The sequence below is a fragment of the Varanus komodoensis genome, unplaced genomic scaffold (assembly GCF_004798865.1).
Source record: "Varanus komodoensis strain SLA01 unplaced genomic scaffold, ASM479886v1 scaffold34_1, whole genome shotgun sequence".
In the NCBI taxonomy this organism is placed as follows: domain Eukaryota; kingdom Metazoa; phylum Chordata; class Lepidosauria; order Squamata; family Varanidae; genus Varanus; species Varanus komodoensis.
This window is the reverse complement of record NW_025335854.1, coordinates 1,909,979-1,928,063: the sequence shown is the minus strand read 5'-3', so window position 1 is coordinate 1,928,063 and position 18,085 is coordinate 1,909,979. Positions and strand designations below refer to the sequence as shown.

The 18,085-nt window shown below is 42.9% G+C and overlaps 1 protein-coding gene across 1 annotated transcript; it reads left to right on the top strand.

Annotated features, from left to right (window-relative positions):
- Positions 1-4,604: 4,604 nt before the first annotated feature.
- On the top strand, positions 4,605-17,864 carry RGS21 (regulator of G protein signaling 21). The gene is made up of 4 exons (XM_044439201.1): positions 4,605-4,615; positions 10,264-10,340; positions 13,447-13,613; positions 17,661-17,864. The coding sequence occupies exons 1-4, from the start codon at positions 4,605-4,607 to the stop codon at positions 17,862-17,864; spliced, it is 459 nt and encodes a 152-aa protein (XP_044295136.1).
- Positions 17,865-18,085: the final 221 nt, after the last annotated feature.

Below are 18,085 nucleotides of genomic sequence, written 5' to 3'. Positions count from 1 at the left end.
ATAGAATAAGGCTGCATGATGTTCTGTAAGCTGATTAGAAGGCAGATTCTTTTCAAACCATTGGGACACTCCATATAAGTGTCGTTTGTGCAGATAGGATTTAGTCTTTGCTATCACAAAAACACCCAGAGAGAAACAAACACATCTAGCCAGTTGTCCCATACCATCCAAATTTTAAAATGCTTGGTCCAACAGATGGAAATCACTGCTTCTTGCAAGGCAGTTATACATTTTCATTGCAACCCAGCCCCACCTCCTCTTCCAAAAAGTAAAATTTAACTAGTACATTGCACTTTTGCACACCTTGTCTGACCTGTACCTGACTCCTGGGGTTGTGTATTTGTGTCTGTGTTTACAAACCAGGCTCCTGATTATCCATGTACGAAGCTTCATTTTTCTTTAACACTATAACAACATGCCCCAGCTCTTGCTGAAAAACACCCAGAATAAGCACCTGCTATTAAATTTGTGTAACGTAATATCTTCACTCATTAACACACGGCTCCTGGGTCATATGCGTTCAGTCTATACTGCCAGTAAGAATGTGCATCTTGTCTTCTAAATACATAGAGAAATGACTTATTTAATGCCTGAGCAATTCTGTCATCCTGTATGACTTCATTTAACATTTTATTTTGTTGAATCTTTTAGCTTCTCTTACCATTTTCTTCTCTCTTGCCTTTAAAAGCAGGACTAGGGGTTATGCTGCATTTAATGGCACTTTCCTATAGTGATAGGGGACCTATTGAATTCCATCTATAAATGTTCAGGCCTCAGCTGTTATTTCTGACCTCTAAAATCTTCAATGTGCTCATCTTTTCACATGCAAAGAGAAACTCATTATGCAGCCTTTTCCTGTTGTTTTTCTCGGCCATCAAGTCATCTCTGACTTACGGCAATCCCATGAATGAAATGTCCAGTCCATGACAGCCCTGCTCAGCTCTATCAAGTTCAAGCCTTATGGCTTCCTTTATGGATTCAATCCATATCATATTTGGGCTTCCTTTTCTACTGCTTTTGACTTTCCCTAGCATTTTTTAATTTTATTTTCCAGGGAGTCTTGCCTTCTCATGATGTGTCCAAAGTACAACAGTCCGATTGTCCTTTTGGTCATTTTTGCTTCTAGAGAAAGTTCTGGCTTGATTTGGTTTAGGTTATGGCACCATGAGTCATTTGTTAATTAGCTCATAATTATCTTAGACCCAAACTAGCCATGATTTTTGGCACGTAGGTTAGCACTGTATATATGATTTTCATTAAACATATAGCCAGCATGTTGCAGACAGAAGGGATCCGGTTTGGAAGCATGGCACAGGGCAAGGATGGAGAACATTTTCCCCATGGCAGGAACAGGTGGGGCTAAGGGCACAGGAGCTTGGGGCAAAGTCAGAGTGGGTGGTAATGAAGTCAATGGGTGTGGCCAGATTCAGTGTACCAATTTGGACATCTTCCCAGCAAGCATACAGATCAGCACCTTTATATACATGTTTTCTCAAGCATAAACCCCAATGCAACAGTCTTTATGCCTGCAAGTTACAGCTCAATTTCACACAGTGTACATAAGGTCTAGATATTTAAATTTGCAATGCATTAAAATACCCTCCTTACTGTGATCTTTGCTGGAGATAAGAGGAAAAGGTCACTGCAGTCAAGATCTGGGGCTTGCCTCCAACTGCTGCCTCTGAGAGGCTCAGCTGGGGACAACAAGAGAAGAGCCTTTTCAGTGGCGACCCCCAGTTGTGGAACAACCTCGTCACCTGGCATCAACCTTACTCACTTTTTAGCACCAGGTAAAGACTGTCCTGTACTGCAGGGCATTCAGTTAGTTTACTGGGGCTTGTTAATGGCTAAACAGGTGCCAAGATAAACTTTTCGTTATTGTAAATATTTTTGTATCTGTTTTAAATTTGGTTTAAATTTTGTATGGTGAGCTCTTTATGATGTTTTAATATAGTACATCTTAAACTATCTACAAGTTTAAAAATGTGTGTTTAATGTACTGTTGTAAACTTCCCAGATATTCTCAGCTATTGGGAAGCATAGAAAATATAAATAAGGAAGGAGGGAGCAAGGGAGGGAGGGGGAGAGAGAGAGAGGGTACATTTGGAGGCTGCATCTGCCACATTGGCCAAATGTTCTTCATCACTTGTATAGGGAAGGGGCATCCGAATTATCACCCCCACAGAGGTACCAACTCATATACTGGTGGCGCCTCTTCTCTCCCCAGAACAACCTTCTGTCACCACCTCCGAAGTCACAGCTAACACAGGAAGAACTAGGTAGAGAAAGGCCACTGCTAATTTGATGCCACAGATCAGATCACCTTTCCTAACTGGGATCCAAATGGGCCATGGATTGGGAATCTGGCCTAGGGTGAGGATCCGTCAGATTTCCTTGGCTTGGGACCTTCCAGTAGGAACTGGGGCCAAAGGCAAAAGGAGAAAGTGCCAAAACACAAAAAAGTTGGGTATGCTTAAAGCTCTTCCTGGCAGTAACTCAGCCCAAGAGAGGCTTTTCAACTTTATAGGGTTTGAAGGAAACCATACCAAAGCTGGGAAGCCACTCAGTGATGAGTGGAAAGGAGGCACAGCCGTCTGATGATCCTAGAAAGGTAGGGCTGGGATTCTGGCCCAAAATTCAGAATCCCTGATATAAATACCTGTAAAAGACACAGCAAAGAGGCACAATTTCCTCCCCTGCATAGCAATCCATTACAAAACATACAATTAAAACTAACAGAAAGGGCTCAAGTGGCCACAGGAAGACAAATTAAATGAGAGGACTTGTTACTGCCTGATTCATTGGAGCAGTGTGACTTGATAACTTCCAGAGTCCTTTGTAATGCAGCAAATGCAAGCTTTTTCTAGGCATAATTGGCAAATTAATAGAAACCCATTCCCAGTCTGTTAGAAAATAACATTTCTAGCGATTTACAGGTGCCCAGACAGCAACTGTTTTAATAAATGCTGTAGTGAGTGGATAGAATTACTGTACATCCTCCTCTCTCTCTCAAACTCATCTCTGGATGAGAATCATATCCAGTTTAAGGACAATGCAGTTCTTTTTTTCATGGAGGGGGAACATACTGAGATTTAGCAATCTCTGGGGCTGTTATGACTGTCCACTCATACTTGACATTTTAAAGGGAAATGCATGAGACTTGGCAGGACTGGCCCTACCAGTGGGCAAAGAGGCACCTGTCTCTGGCATCAGATGACAAGGTGTGGGGGGCAGACAGAGCTGTGTGACTTTCCCTGCACCATCCAACCAGATTCAGTCTGGTTGCCTTTTGTACATGGAATGGAGGGGAGACCTCATCTTTTTCTTCAATGCAGGCAGCCCTTGGTCTGGTTCTGAGTGAAGTCATTTCCACTAGCAAAATGGCAACACCGCGGTAAACCTGTGCTCTTCATCTCAAATGCTTAGCTTTGATCCTATGACTTCAAGGAATTATGCCTTCACAGATGCGTTATTGCTTTGCAAGCTCAAGATTAGCATGTTTACTGCCATCTTTCATGACCAAGGACATCTAGGATTAGGTGTATATGAAATTGTATTGATTTTTTTTAAACCTGTGAGCATTTCTCCCTCAAGTTGACCTGGTGATGTTGTAAATGCACAAAAGAGCCGAGATGGGCAGATAACATTTCTTTAGAAGCATGTTTTGAAGTGCTCCTTAACAACACTGCCTCCCTAGCACAGTTCTGCTGCTACTGGAGGCCCTTTCTTTCAGAGAGGAAACGGGGACTTACTTCTGTATGAAGGTCCTGTGCTAGCCAGGGGCTTAGGTTCAAATGGTATGAGCTGCACAGTCAGCTATGCCTTTCCCCTAATTTGCAGTGGTATAAGTTCTAGGACACTGGAATTGACTGCCTCTCTGTCTGGAGGTGTTCAGGCAGATCATTCAAGAGGAAGGCTGCAGCTGGACTTGACACTGATCTTGCATTGAGTAAGAGGTTGGGCTGGGTGATCTTGGAGAAGCTTTTCAGCTCTATGGCTGGGTCCACGTGACATGCTAAGCAGGCCGTTACATGGAAGCAGATTGGTGAGAAGTTAAGGACAGATAAGAGGAACTTCTATGGAATTTGCTGTCACGGGAAGTGGTGATGGCTGCCCATCAGGATGGCTTTAGAAAGGGACTGGACAGATTCATGAAGGAGAAGGTTATCAGTGGCTCCTAGCCTTGCTGGCTGTGTGCTACCTCCATCACCAGAGGTAGCATGCCTGCAAACACCAGTTGCTGCGGAGCTTGGACAGGAGGAGGTGTTGCACACACCCTGTTTGAGCGATCCTGTGGGCAGCTGGTTTGCGAATGGAGTGCTGCTCTAGTTAGACCATAGGTCTGATCCTGATGCACCATGGCTTTTCTTATGCTCTTATGTTCATCCTATGACTTCACCAAAGATGAGAAGCAGTTCTGGAAGGCTGTGACCATGAGTGACTCACAAACAAAAAAGGCAGCTGTACTGGGCTCAAATGGCTTCTGACATACACTCAGGTAGAACTTTGCTCCCTTTAAAATATATTTTTCCTGTTACTTTCAGCAAAAAGATCCATCAGAAAGAAAAATCCAGGGGTACCCGTGACACAGAGTGGAATAAAACATGCCAGTAAAGTGAGTTATTTTTCCCTCTCTCATTTTAATCAGGAAACACATATAAATTGTTGTTCGGTAATCAGCTTGGGCAATCGGAAAATCCTTCTTTGTTTTGATGGGTCACCATTGCCCCTAAAGATGTATTGAAAAAGTAGAAACACTTCTCCCTAACCTCTGCCACTTGAAACTCCATTTATTTTCTTATAATCAAGGGGAGCGATTGTTCTCTGGCATTTCAACAACACGTCTTCTCCTACTGTGTGTATTTTAATCACCTGCTGGTTTTACCCAAAGGGCACTGGGGTCAGCTAGACTTTAATAAGGTCGGAGAGGAAAAATGAACCTCGACATTGTTCAAGTAGTAGTAATCTTAATGGTGCAAGTGATAGTCTTCTCCTGCACAATATCCACTTTCTGCTAATAGCAGCATGCATGTGTGAGTGTGCGAAGTAGTGTAGTGAATGAGGAAGACCAGAAGTGTGGCTCCGAAAAATCTTCTGATGAGGAACAATAACATCATTAGCAGAGCCAGGATTATACTTCTCTATTCTCACTTCAATTCTGATGCAGGGTCACCGGGAGGAAGGCAAGGTTAAGGCCCTGCTTAATCACTCCTAGTGATCTTGGGTCATTTGTGCTATTTCCTACCTGCTAATAGCAGGGAAGAAACCAGTAGCAGAAACCTTCTTTGCATCCAAACCAGTAGCAGGCTTTGAGCTACATCAGTCCTGATGTAGATCAGTGTTTCCTCTCTGTTGGGGAAATATCCATCCAAATCAAGATTGCTGGAGTGGTAGAGAGGTGGTCCTAATAAGGATTTTTATTTCTTCCTGCTGGTAGCTGATCAGCTGGATGGTGGAACCAAGTGGGAAGGACACCCTCCAGTGTTGCTTGTCCCTCAGGGGTGTTGCAGGTGTTCTGTTGCAATTCCAGATGCAAAATAAAATAGAAAAAAAATTGAGAGAGTTCAACTGGCTTTTATCATGTACAAATGATTCTGTTTATGGATTCTTCAGATGATGCCAAGACCCTCCAAGTTTTGCTTCTCAATTCTTTGGGTCCCTCCTGGTGTCTTTACACTAGTCCACTACACAACAGTGCCACCTAGAGGTTATATAGCAGAAAAGCAAACAGATTTCAGTGCTGCAATTTCCAATTTTAGAACACTACAACACTAAAGTCCTGGGAATGTCTGCCACACCATTATTCATACTTATTGGAGACGATGAAGGTTATGATCCAACAAATCTGTAGTTGCAGAAGTGTGTGCATTGCACAACTAAACATGCATCATCTTTCTGTACTTTCACCCTGTTTTTAGCAAATGAGATTGGAAATGCTCAATGAACCTAGCAATATCCTGACTGAATTGAAATAACGGACATATTGTAATTCCACAACTACTGTCAATGCTTACTAAAATTCAGTAGATATTTTAAATTTCCAAACGCCAAATGTCAGTACTGGCAATCTTTTCCCTGTCACGCTTCCATCCGACATTCCTCCCCATCAGGAGCAATTGGGAGTACCCAAGAGTTCCACCAACTCTGTCTCTCGCTGCTTTTTGAAAGGCATGCGCTCCTACGTGACTTTTAGAGCACTTCTCTCTGTACCAAGAGATCCATTATTTTGGTTTTATCATCATGATGACTACAGAAGCTATTAATTATGCAGTTAGGGCAGTCCCTTCAGGCCTAGCTTTTATCGGACTTGTCTGCATCCTCATCATTGCATATTTCACTTGTTCTTGTACAAGTGAAATGTCAGCTCCTCCAGAACACAAGATTCGTCCCTGTCAATTCACTGCGCTTGAAGCAATACCTCACCTGGATATTTCCATGCACCATGTGGTCCAACCATCAGTTCTGCCTTCCCACAACCATTTCATCTGAAGTGTGACTAAGTGGACCCCACCATTAGACAGAGCCAGGTAGATGACCTGGTGTGTCCTACAAGAGCAGTAAATGTTTTATTTCATGCACTCTATTGGGAGGACAGGTGCTTGTGAGCTTTTCTGCCTTAGGTGCAGAAGTACCTTTACTATGCATTTTGATTCGAAAGAAGGGTACCTTTTACCACCCCTACCCTGACATGGCAAAATATCTTGGACTGGACCTGAGCAAAGGTGGTAGAAAAAGCCCAATTCATGCCAGGAAGTTTGCAAAGCAGAGGAAAGTCTTAGGTGCTCCTATAAATGTATGATGAATTCAGGGTATCTGGGGATCATGGGAACTGTAGTTTCCACCAGGCCTAGCCATCTGAGAGGCACATGCATGGAATACTCCGTACACCCTGCGAAAGTATAATAAAGTAAATTCCCTTCCCTGTCAGAGACAGCTGCATAGACCAATGTTATTTTTTTCTATCAAATATTGATATATGCAACGTTCTCTCAGTGCTGACTCCAAGATTTTCAGAGGTGTTGGGCAAGATACCCTGATTGCCCTCCCTCCCTTGTGGGTCTACCTTCTCACCACCAGCGTTACCAGATCCTTTTCGTCTTTTTCATCCTTGTGGTCGCCCAGCTTGACAGGCTGGGACCCGCTCTGCAAACAGGCAGTGGAATCTTCTGCAGGGGGCATTGCCAATGGCTGGAATGTGAGCCCCGAGTGGTACCTGGCCATGCCTACCTTTGATGCAGGGTTGCTGTCCTTCAATATGTTTATGAAAGGCCTCTCCCAGAAGATCTACCAAAGACAAGTTCTAGATTCTGAACCCTCTAGAAGCAAGCCAAAATGCAGTCAGGTCAGCCTGCTGCCCCTGTTAGTTCTGCCACTGAAGGAAAAGGTTGGTTCTGGAGGGTGGAAAGGATCTATCAGATCCTTATCAGGGCAGGTAGTTCTTCCCCCATGGCTGCCCTCTCTGATGACTTGTAAAGAGAACTCATGCCAGCTCTCTGCTCTAAAATATTTTACAACACTATGGATAGGCAACCTGACATTTGGGATTACAAGACTAAGCCAGCCAGACCAACACTCAAGGATTCTTGCAGCTGTAGCCAAAGATACCCTCCTGCCTTGCATCATGCCCATGCATGCAGAATGGGCCACAGCATGGCAACATGTCCTCTGAGCCTCTGCTTTCTTTGGAGTCTTTATCGAAGGCTGTTGTTTGGAAGGGGGTGATTTATGAGGGAGACTGCAGTCCTACTGATGCACTTCCTTCCTACTATCCTCTCTATAGCCACCCCAGCTTCCGTCTTCTGTTTCCTTCCTTGAATAGCCCCTCATATCAAAGTAGGCACATCCCTGGAATTCCAAGTTATCTCAGTCAGTGCATAATGGGCCCTGAAGCTCTGATGTTAAAGAAGGCTGCTGTTGAAAGAGTGTTTATATGCAAGGGATTCTCATAGCATACAGTGTTAAGTAGAACAGAGCTGAAAATGCATACCCTGGCTTAATGCATGTAATAAGATTTGCCTGTAAGCTACCAGTTCTGACCTGGAACCCTAGTACCAGATACTACATGTTAGCTAGCCATTTCTGTTTCAATGCAGATGGAAAAGTAGTCTTCACATGCGCAGATGTACTCCATGATTTAATATTGATTGGCACTCAGAACAAAGTCAGGGATTAAACCTTCACCTTCAATGCATTTCCTCCAAAGAGGGGGACATTCACAGCTTAACCTGCACAGATCAGTGTGCCCTTCTTTTTTTCAGCCCAAACTGAAGGACCACTTTCAGGGGATGAAGAGCAATGGCCCAGAAGCCAACTGCCTTTCAGTTTGCTTCTGACAAGGTTCAAGTTGAGATCTGCCGTTCTTCACTTTATGAGCTGGTGCAGATTTCATCCTGGATTTGCCAGTTGCTGATGAAGGAGCTGGCAAGTTGGATACCTGCCATGGCCTATGCCACACAAAAAGGCCCCCTCTAGCCATGCCACTGACCCTCTTTGCTAGTGCTACCTGTTCACCTGTCCTTTTCAAGCAAGAGAACCACAAGATGAACAAGAAGAAGCATTAGCCTTGTCGTCTTCTTCTAGGAAGTGGCACAGAGGGGAAAGAAGCAAAAAGGCTACATAACAGCAATGACAAAGACTAAGTGGGTAAACTCAGGAAGGAAGTTCAGTAGTGACATCTTTCCCACTGATCCCTCAAAACCTGGAACCAGAACTGTCCCTGTGATGCCTCTTTCATATAAGAAAAACGGTGATATGTGACACACCCTTTAGTCTTCAGATCTCCAAACACGGATCTCCTTTGAGTTTCTTAGCCAAAGGCAACTCGTTACATAGGAACTAGTCAGAAGGCCTTCTTTGTGCTGGCACCCCAGTTTTGGAATGCCTTCCCCATTGAGGACTAACAGGTGCACACACAGCTAAAACTGTGGTGCTTATGAAGCATTGGATTATTCACCCAGACATTTAAAAGTGTTGGGCTTATTTGCTTCTTTTTTGCTCTGTCCTTTTAATGTCTTTGACTAGTTTGTTTTCTGCTGCGATGTTTCATGGAATTATATTGCAGTCTATTTTGGTTCTGATGCCTCTTGTGTACTGCCCAGGTATCCTGGGATGAAGGGCAGACTAAAAATTATTTTAATAGATGAATAATAGTACTCACACAGTAGTGACCCTCAGCTGGTCCTTGTTCTGCTGAGCATTTGTTAGGTCCGTGAATAAAAACGCATCACTTTCCAGAGAGCTGCCTACTTAAAAAAAAGATGGCCAAACTATTGTAGAAGGCACTGAAATAGATTAACAGTTCTTCTTCAGTCACACTGCATAGTCGAAGACGTGTGTAATGAATGTGCTGGTGGTGTCAGCAAGATTATGGATAACTCCTCAGATTTTCAGGGAGTCTACATATAAGGCCTGGTGGTGCATACATCAAAGCCCAAGGGAATGCTTCTGCAGAAGCAAAAAACAAGAACCAAAAACACTTAAGATTATTAACTAGTTTGGAAAAGATCTTATTCTGCCCTGACAAGCGGCTAGATTTAGATAAATCTGACCTAAGCCAAGAACATATTGAGCTAATTGGATTCTTTGTGCTCTCTCAGAGATGGCTTTTCCTGACACAAGCAGGAAACTAAACTGGTGGAGGGAATGAGAGGGTGCTTTTACTGCTTTTAACAAATACTTAATCAAAATCTTGTTGAGAACCCAAGCTGGGAAGCCTACCATTTTTAATACCAGGAAGAAATTGAGAAAGAGCCCATTTATCAGCCCAGCGTTAGTAGGATAATCTTTTTCAATAGCTCCAGTCATCACTAGCTCCAGGATCGTAGAAACTAACAGCTAGTCCATTCAATGTCAAGAAGGCATCTGCTGATTCTCTACTGAAAAATCAGTGATCCCTCTCATGTACTTTTCTTATTGTTCACTTGGTTGTGTATTTTATTACCACTCTCTTCAAGATAAATAATCCAGAGATGATATCAACCTGTATTCTGTTTTCCAAGCTGTTCTTTGCCCAGGAGGGTGATTTTGCTGTTTTATATACATAGTGTAATGATGAAGGCTGCCTTTACAAGCACTACTGAACAGGTCTACTCCAAAGTAGGTCCCATGGAGCTCAGTGGGACTTTCTCCCAGCTAAATGTGAATAGGATGGTGGCCTTAGTGTTGTTGATCCAGTGAAGCAGTTATCCATAAGGGAGCACATAACGTAGAAACCGATCTGCAGACGATACAGGCAAAAGATCGCAATGCTATTTTCAAGGGTAGATGCTGTTTCCACAGGTCAGCCCCAAGGGAAGCGATGGCATCAATTGAATCTGTGGATGCCCTTCTAGCGAATAAAGGTAAGATGCACTGATACAAAAAGTGTCCATGTTACCACTCTATGATGCTTTCTGTTACTTGTTCTCCATCCTTCCCAAAAGATCTCTGAGCACCCTAAATATTCATTCATTCATTCATTCATTCATTCATTCATTCATTCATTACAAGCGTTTCTATCCTGTCCCCTACAGAACATCTTGGGATGGCTTACAATAAATAAACAGAATAGAACAGCCCCACAGCATCTGACCATTAATATACTAAAACCCCGATTGACATCAATTAAACATTAAAATAACAGGAAAATAAAAAGGGTTTTGCCTGATGCCGAAAGAATATAATGTCAGCGCCAGGCAAACCTCTCTGGGGTGCGTATTCCATAGTCGAGGCACCACAGCAGAGACTGCCCTCCTCCAGGCAATCACCCTCCTGATCTCTTTCATGGAGGGCTCCCAGAGCAGGACCTCTGCCTCAGATCTCAAGGGGTGGGAGGGCACGTGGGGAAGAAGGTGCTCCTTCAGGTATCCCAGACCCAAGCCGTTTAGGGCTCTAGAGGTTATAACCAGCACCTTACATTGGGCCCGGAGTTCAACTGGTAGCCAGTGTAACTGGTAGATGAATGGTGTTCTATGCAAAAACTGCCCGGTCCCCATTAACATCCTGGCAACTGTGTTCTGAACCAAATGAAGTATCTGGACTACAATATGGACTTCAGTGCCAGTTCTGGAAAATTATACAAAGGGTGCAGAATCTCCTTCTAGCTAGAGTTTTATTCCAGTAGTGGGAAAAGGGAGACTACAACGTCAGCATATTCTAATGAAAATCTCTTACTATCAGTAACTACGGAGCAGCACTGCAGACTTTTGGAATGGAGGGGGAAAAGACTCATTCAAAAGCCAGGAAACTACCAAAAGGGGTCATGGGGGAAAGGGTAGAATCTGAGAAAGAGGATATGACCATCTCAGGAATCCTGGAGACCCAAATTGGGATTCTGGGTTAGATTTCTCCAGTGGTTTGGATTTGGCCCCATGGGTTCAATCCTTTTGCTTTGCAGGGAGACTCCTTAAGCAGAGGGATTCTTTCATATGCCTTCAGACATTTCTCAGACAACTTTTAAATTTCCTTGTTTTTTGTCAGCCCCACACTCTATCTCAGGGCCCAATCAAGAAGTTAAAGTCCCATGTTCTGTTTACATATAGATTGCAGGCTTAACTGCACATCTCCATGCACTAAGCTATGGATTTTGAGAGTCATAAGCAAAAGTGAATTGTATTGGCACAGGACCAACATGACACTTACTGTATTTTGTTAACCATTGATGACAAGCTTGCATCTGATTGAGCAGCACTTCTAGCATAATCTCACTGCTAGAGTTCTATAAACAGGGAACTATAGTGGGAAGGAGACATTCCCTCAGATAATGTAGACTTTGAAAAACAAGAACCAGAACCTTGAATTTGGCACAGTGGGATACTAGGACCTCCCACTGCATGAAGTTTATCATGCCTGGGTGAAATTTCAGTGTTCTCACCCTCATCCCATCCATTCCTTGTTCAAAGCAACATTGCAACACTAAGTTCAGGTGGAAAGAAGAAATAAGGTTAGATACAAAGACAACCACTTACTGCAAACCCAACTCTCTCCAGTGGTTGCACAGGGATATTAAAAAGCACATAGACCTTTGTGGACGTCAGCAAGTGCAATTATCAAGAAAATAAATTCCCAAAGCACCTTTGGGCATGTTCCAGCAAAATAAAAAATGATCGACTGAAATATAGTGCCCTACTAATATGTAGTTGATTCAGAAGGATATCATGAACAATTTAAAGCAAGTGGGAGATCCAGGAAATCACCCTCTTTCTATTTCTCCCAGCAATGGGCATCAACTAGGGAACAAAGACAAGAGGTCAGAACATAGATTGAGATGATTCTAAATAAAACATATTATAAGGAACTATGTTACTGGTTTGTATTTGGAGGGGAGGAGGAAAGAGACAGGGTGAAGTATAGAGTAAATAGGATAGGTGAGTAAGTGGAGGAGTTGTAGGGAGCACAGAATGACATTTTAATGTTGTTATTTAGTAGCTGGAAGAGGGAAGGTGGAAAAGGGATTAACTTGTCAGCTAAGTAGTAAGGGGACAGGATATACCTCAGTGGTACAGCACCTGCTTTACCTCCGGAATGTCTCAGGTTCAATCCCCAACTGCCCTAGCAAGGGCTGGAAATACTTTCCTGAAATCCTGGAAAGCTGCTGCCAGTCAATGTCAACAGGACTAAGCTAGATGGACCAAGGGTCTGGGTCAGTATGACGGCATTCCTTATGCTCTTAGTCTAAAGATTATTGGTTCTAACCACCTTTATTCCAGAGTTCAGTTGACTGAGAATTGGTTTCCATTCTTCCCCCTGCCCCCCAAAAAAACCACTTTGTTATTAACTGTGGGTGTTTGTTTGTGAAATCCATACTTCATAAGGGTTGAACACCTATGCAGGTATCTACACCAGGGATGAGAAATGTGTGACTCTCCAGATATTATGGTCAGGGTGGGCAACTTGCATCCCTACAGCTCTATCACCATTGTTTATGCAGGCTAGGACTGGTGGGAATTGTAGGTCAAAACCTCTGTAGGGTTCCAGGTTGTCCACCCCTGGCCTATATCATGCTGTTGACACACTAAAGCCACAAAGATATTATTCTGGAATTTTTTGACCAGAACCCATCCTGGAATGGAAAGGAAGGCTAGACAGTGGCCTATAGTTCCCTTTTGTGTGGTGATATATGGAAAGAAACTACAATAACATATCCTGCCACTGGCTTTTCTAGCACCATTATATTATCTAAATGGTACCTCACCCTAGTAATGAGCAACAAAAAGTCCACAAATTTACTGAAGTTTATTCCTACCAAGGAAGGATAAGGACTGAGTGACCTTGTCATTCCATTATCCAATCATCTTGACTCCTCAACATCCCAAATGTTAATTGTTGACACCTAGATGAGCATGGAATAGCTTGACCATAAGCCAACAAATACATTTATGTTATCTTTGGTGATATTTTGATTGGTGGGGTTTCTTCTACCAAGTTGGTATGCCTTTATATTTCTGTTTAATTTGCTTGTTTCTCCAGATGGCCTGGATGCATTTAGGGCTTTCCTGAAGTCAGAGTTCAGTGAAGAAAACATTGAATTCTGGCTGGCCTGTGAGGACTTCAAGAAAACAAAGTCAGCAGCTAAGATTGTATCAAAAGCCCAAAGGATTTATTCTGATTTTATCCAGGCAGATGCCCCAAAGGAGGTAATCCATTTACTCATCCTCTGAAAGACTAACTTCAACTGCATCATTCAAATTTAGGTTTGTTTATTAAGTTTTGTGCATGGAAATCAATCTGGTATGCTTTATGGTCATGCTGGACATAGGGGCCAATCCAACCCATCCCTCCCTGTATTGCTATTTCTGAATGCCATGCTTACCACAAATGGATACCCCACAAGCAATACTTCAGAACAAACAATGCTTCAAAATAGAAGGGTTTTATGCAAGGGAAGATTATAGCTCCGTAAAAGAATACAAGCAGTGTTACCAAAAATGTTCCAGATTTGATTGGGACCAAAATTAAATCTAGTTGCTAGATTTAATCCCTAGCAACTCCTGGAAGAACTGGAAAAGAGTCATGTCTGAAATTCTAGAATGACTCCGTCAGTCAGTGCAGAATGGGGTGCAGCACCTCAATCTTTGAAACCAAGCCTAGCTCTCTTAGGGCCCAAATTTGGCCCTCTTTCCATGACTATCCCCTTCCTCTGACTGATGGTTTGAGTGTTCTCAGGTTTTGTTTGTTTCTTTGTTTTTTGCAGTTTTTCCCTATTCTAAAAGGTTTGAGGTACTGGCAGTAAGAAGTTTAAGCTACAATAGGCTTGCATGCTTTTTACTTGGGCCCTCTTGCTTCTGGGCCCGGGGGACCACCCACTATTGGAATGTGGCCCAGCACAGGTTCTCCCAATGAAAGACTCAAAGAGAGTGAGCACTTCTGGTGCAGACAATGTTGAACTAACTGGATGGACCATTCATGACAGCTCCCTGTGTCCCCAGTGCCCGCTTCTGTCACAAGCTTCACTGAAACCAATTTTCCACACTTTGGCAGGTTTCATGCACAAGTGTCTGTATGTGCGTGTGTTTATTCTGCTCTTTTCCATCTGCTCTTTTCCAAGTGTGACCATTGAGACAAGGCACCAGATCACACCACTTTAGCAAGGTGCTTTTCTTCTTCATTTTCCTTTAGACATTGCAAGGGCTATTGTTTGCAGATTTTAATTGTGTGTTTGAGACAGAGAGAGGGGGAGGGGGAGAGAGAGAGAGAGAGAAGGTAAATTAGCAGTACTGTGACTAATAATCCCATAGCTAAATTGGCATAGACCAAAACTGAAATGGGGAAAGTCAAAAGTGAAGTGAAGTAACATGGCCATAGAGATCAATAGGTCTGAGCTTCACTGCTTGAATCAAAGCAAGAACAGTAGCACTAAGGCAATGTAAAAAACATAAGAACAGCCATGCTGCTCCAGACGAAGGACTCCTCCAGTCAAGCATTCTGTCCTGCAAGTGCCACAGCATCCTCCGGCAGTACTAGGATGCCCTTTTATCCTTCACGAATGCAATCGCATGTAAGCAACCCCAAGAAGGGGAGAACAGAGAAGACCAAAAGTTCTAATGGCAGCGCGTGAAGGAGTGAGCAAAGAGCAAGTGAGCTGGGAGGGCTGGGAAGAGTTGTGAGAAGCCTGTGATGGTAGAGACTTCCCTGTGTGGGAGGTTGGGAAAAGCAGGTGAGGGAGGAGGGAGGGAATGCTGATCAAAGGGGGTTGGAGAGATCAGGTGAAGAGGGAGAGAAGTGGGAGCTTGGAAGGAGCAGAGGAAGAGAAGAGGCAAAGTGGAGTTTAGAAGAGTAAGAGAAGAAACCAAGGAGGTTGAGCCCTGAGAACCATCCTCCCTGCGCCCTGGCAAGGCCACTACGCTTGGGTTCTGCATGGGAGTGAAAATAAGGGAGAAGTTCTGCCAACATCTCTCTGACATTTTACTGAGCCATAGAAGAAAAGAATGAGACCTCTTGAGAAACATGTTTAAGATTCATCATAATTAATGTGGAGGATCCTTGGGAACTGAGGTCTGCTGGGGGCCAAAGGACAGAATAAAGAACAGAAAGTGGCTCCCAACTGCCTATTCCATTCTAAGGGAATGCCCTTCATTCCATTTCGATTTGCAAGTTCTTTTAAAATATGACCAAGTTTTGTGATGCAAAATAAGCCAGGTGTGTTAGTAGGTTCTGGCATGTGTTAATGGTTAATTTCTCCAAACGGAAGCCTTTTGATGTGATGAAAGTCAAAACATGTCCTTTAGGATCCACCCGTCACACCATGCCATTTGATCATTACATAGAAAAACATTTTTTAAACTAATTGGCTGGTTAATTACTTCTGTGATATGCACTCCCTTGCTGGCCTTTTACAGCAATGCATTTGCTTTTGATAATAACACTGTTTTAGCTGCTGACATGTCTTCTCTTTTGAGAATATATTTTGAGGGATTTTAGTTAAAAACATGTTAATACACCAGAGAGGTAGAAATTCGAGCCTAACTTTAATGAAGAATGTATAATAGTTGAATGTTATCCCTGGGCAGATGAGTACAAGATCAAGACACCCTAAAAGATCAATGCAAAAAGGAAACTGTTCTCCACTTTCGACAGCAGGTTTTCCTTGCTGTATCAACCAAAGGTCCATTTAGTCCACCATTCTGTGTCCAAGCTCAAAATCAAGATCACAAAGAGGACTAGTGACCTAAACTACCATCTTATACAAGGGGGAAAGCTATGGCCCTTGGGATCTTAAGAATACTGCTCCCATGTTCCCTGACCATTGACTGTGGGAGCTGGAGTCCAGAGAAGACCCAGGAAGCCACAGCGTTGACACCTCTGATGCAAAGGAACCACCAATCAAATCTCATATATATGGTGGCCACTTGCTTATCACCAAAGTAGGAACAAAGAGGATGGGCAGTGGACGCCAAATTGTGTATGTATAGGTACAAATTTAGAAATTTAGAGCTGACTGCTAAAACAGAAATAGAAATACAAGGCATCTCAACCGAGTGGAGAAGAAGAATAGGTAGCTTGTGTGCCTAATCAGTCTTCTGTCCAGTTGCTAAGTGCTGATGGCCAGCTTCTAGTGTCCGCATGCTCCCTCTTATATTATCTGTATGCCTATTCCATAATTGGATTGTTGCATTGCATGGTGTTTTGGCTCAGCTGGGCAGGTCTTTATTTCTGCTCAGGAAGCAACATGATCAGCCTTTGCTTAAATCCAGCCTGACAATTCTCAAGTTTCATAGGAGTACGGTGAGAAGCAGCAAGGACAAGCTACGGCCAGAGCATGAGTAAGGTTTTGCATAGGAAAATAATGGCATAAAAGTAGTGTTCTCTAGCTATTTGAGAGCAGGTTTATGTGCCACTGGTAGATTAAGAAGGATTCATGCTTTGTTTGAACATCTCATATGGCCGATGCTGTAAGTTTACTTTTTATGTGTCCTTCATGGCACTGCAGTGAAGCTCCTTCCTTGGCTCTTTGGATAGTATGAGAAACCTCAGGCCAGTTGGGAAGAAGCAATGATACAGGCCCTTCCTATTCCAGTGCCAGTACAGTTTCTCCTGGAAACTGGGGCAATGCTTGTAGAGGGGAGAAACTTTATCATAAGCTCCCCTTACATACCCCAAGGCTTCTCATATTACCTGAGTCCTGTGTAAAGTGCAGATCTTGTACAGCAAAGTAATATAGGTATGTATGTATTGCTTCATTTGCCATCTAAAATAAAGATAACCTTAGTTGGAGGTTTTAAACCCTGCTGAACAATAGAATCCCCCTGGTAAAGGGCAGTAAAACTGTCTTTTGTGGATCAGAGTTGGAAATGGTTGAATAAAAGTTCATTGATTGCTTTAAGAAAATGTTCATTGTCTGAAATGCAATTTGCAAAGCTTACCCAGTTGAAAACAATTAATGCTTTTTGCAGGAAGAAAAGTCTGAGAATCGTCTGTCTTGTTATCCTGCTAGAAACTCTGAAAAATGTTATTGCAGTTGTTGTTGTTGTTGTTGATGATGATGATGATAAGATGACTTACAGGGTAGGAAATCAAATTAAAATTAGCATCCAGCATTCTACTAATGAAAGCAGATCTTCCTGCTACTTTGCATCGAAGAGTCTATTTTGAAAAGCCATTCAAATCATGTTTGTTTTTGGCTCCCTTACACAGCTTCAGATCTTTGGCAAAATAAACATTTTGTGCCACTATGTTTCCTGCAGATAAACATTGACTTCAATACCAGAGACCGCATCACCCAGACTGTTTCTGAACCAACCCTCCAGTGTTTTGATGATGCTCAGAGATTAATCTACAGTCTCATGGCTAAGGACTCTTTTCCACGGTTTCTAAGGTCACAGGTTTATAAGGACCTGGTGAATAAGCAACAGAATGGAAACCAAAAAAGATGGCTGCCATTTTTGTAAAGGTCAAGCTCAGAAGCCTTTCAGCATCTCTTCACACAATCTTTTTGATAATGAGATATAAAACAACGTTCAGGTTGCTTTGTAACAAAATAGACGTCTCACTGGTAGTTTGGCTTGCAAGCTAAATGTGCAATGGTTACAACGCCTAATTTGACTCTATTCCTCATTTTGATATAAAGTAATTAAGACAGCTTCCCATTAAGCCAGGATTTTAGTCACCA

Coding starts and splice junctions, on each gene's coding strand:
- RGS21 (XM_044439201.1), top strand. Junction 10,341..13,446: donor TGCCCTTCTAGCGAATAAAG/GTAAGATGCACT, acceptor TTGTTTCTCCAG/ATGGCCTGGATGCATTTAGG. Junction 13,614..17,660: donor AGGCAGATGCCCCAAAGGAG/GTAATCCATTTA, acceptor TGTTTCCTGCAG/ATAAACATTGACTTCAATAC.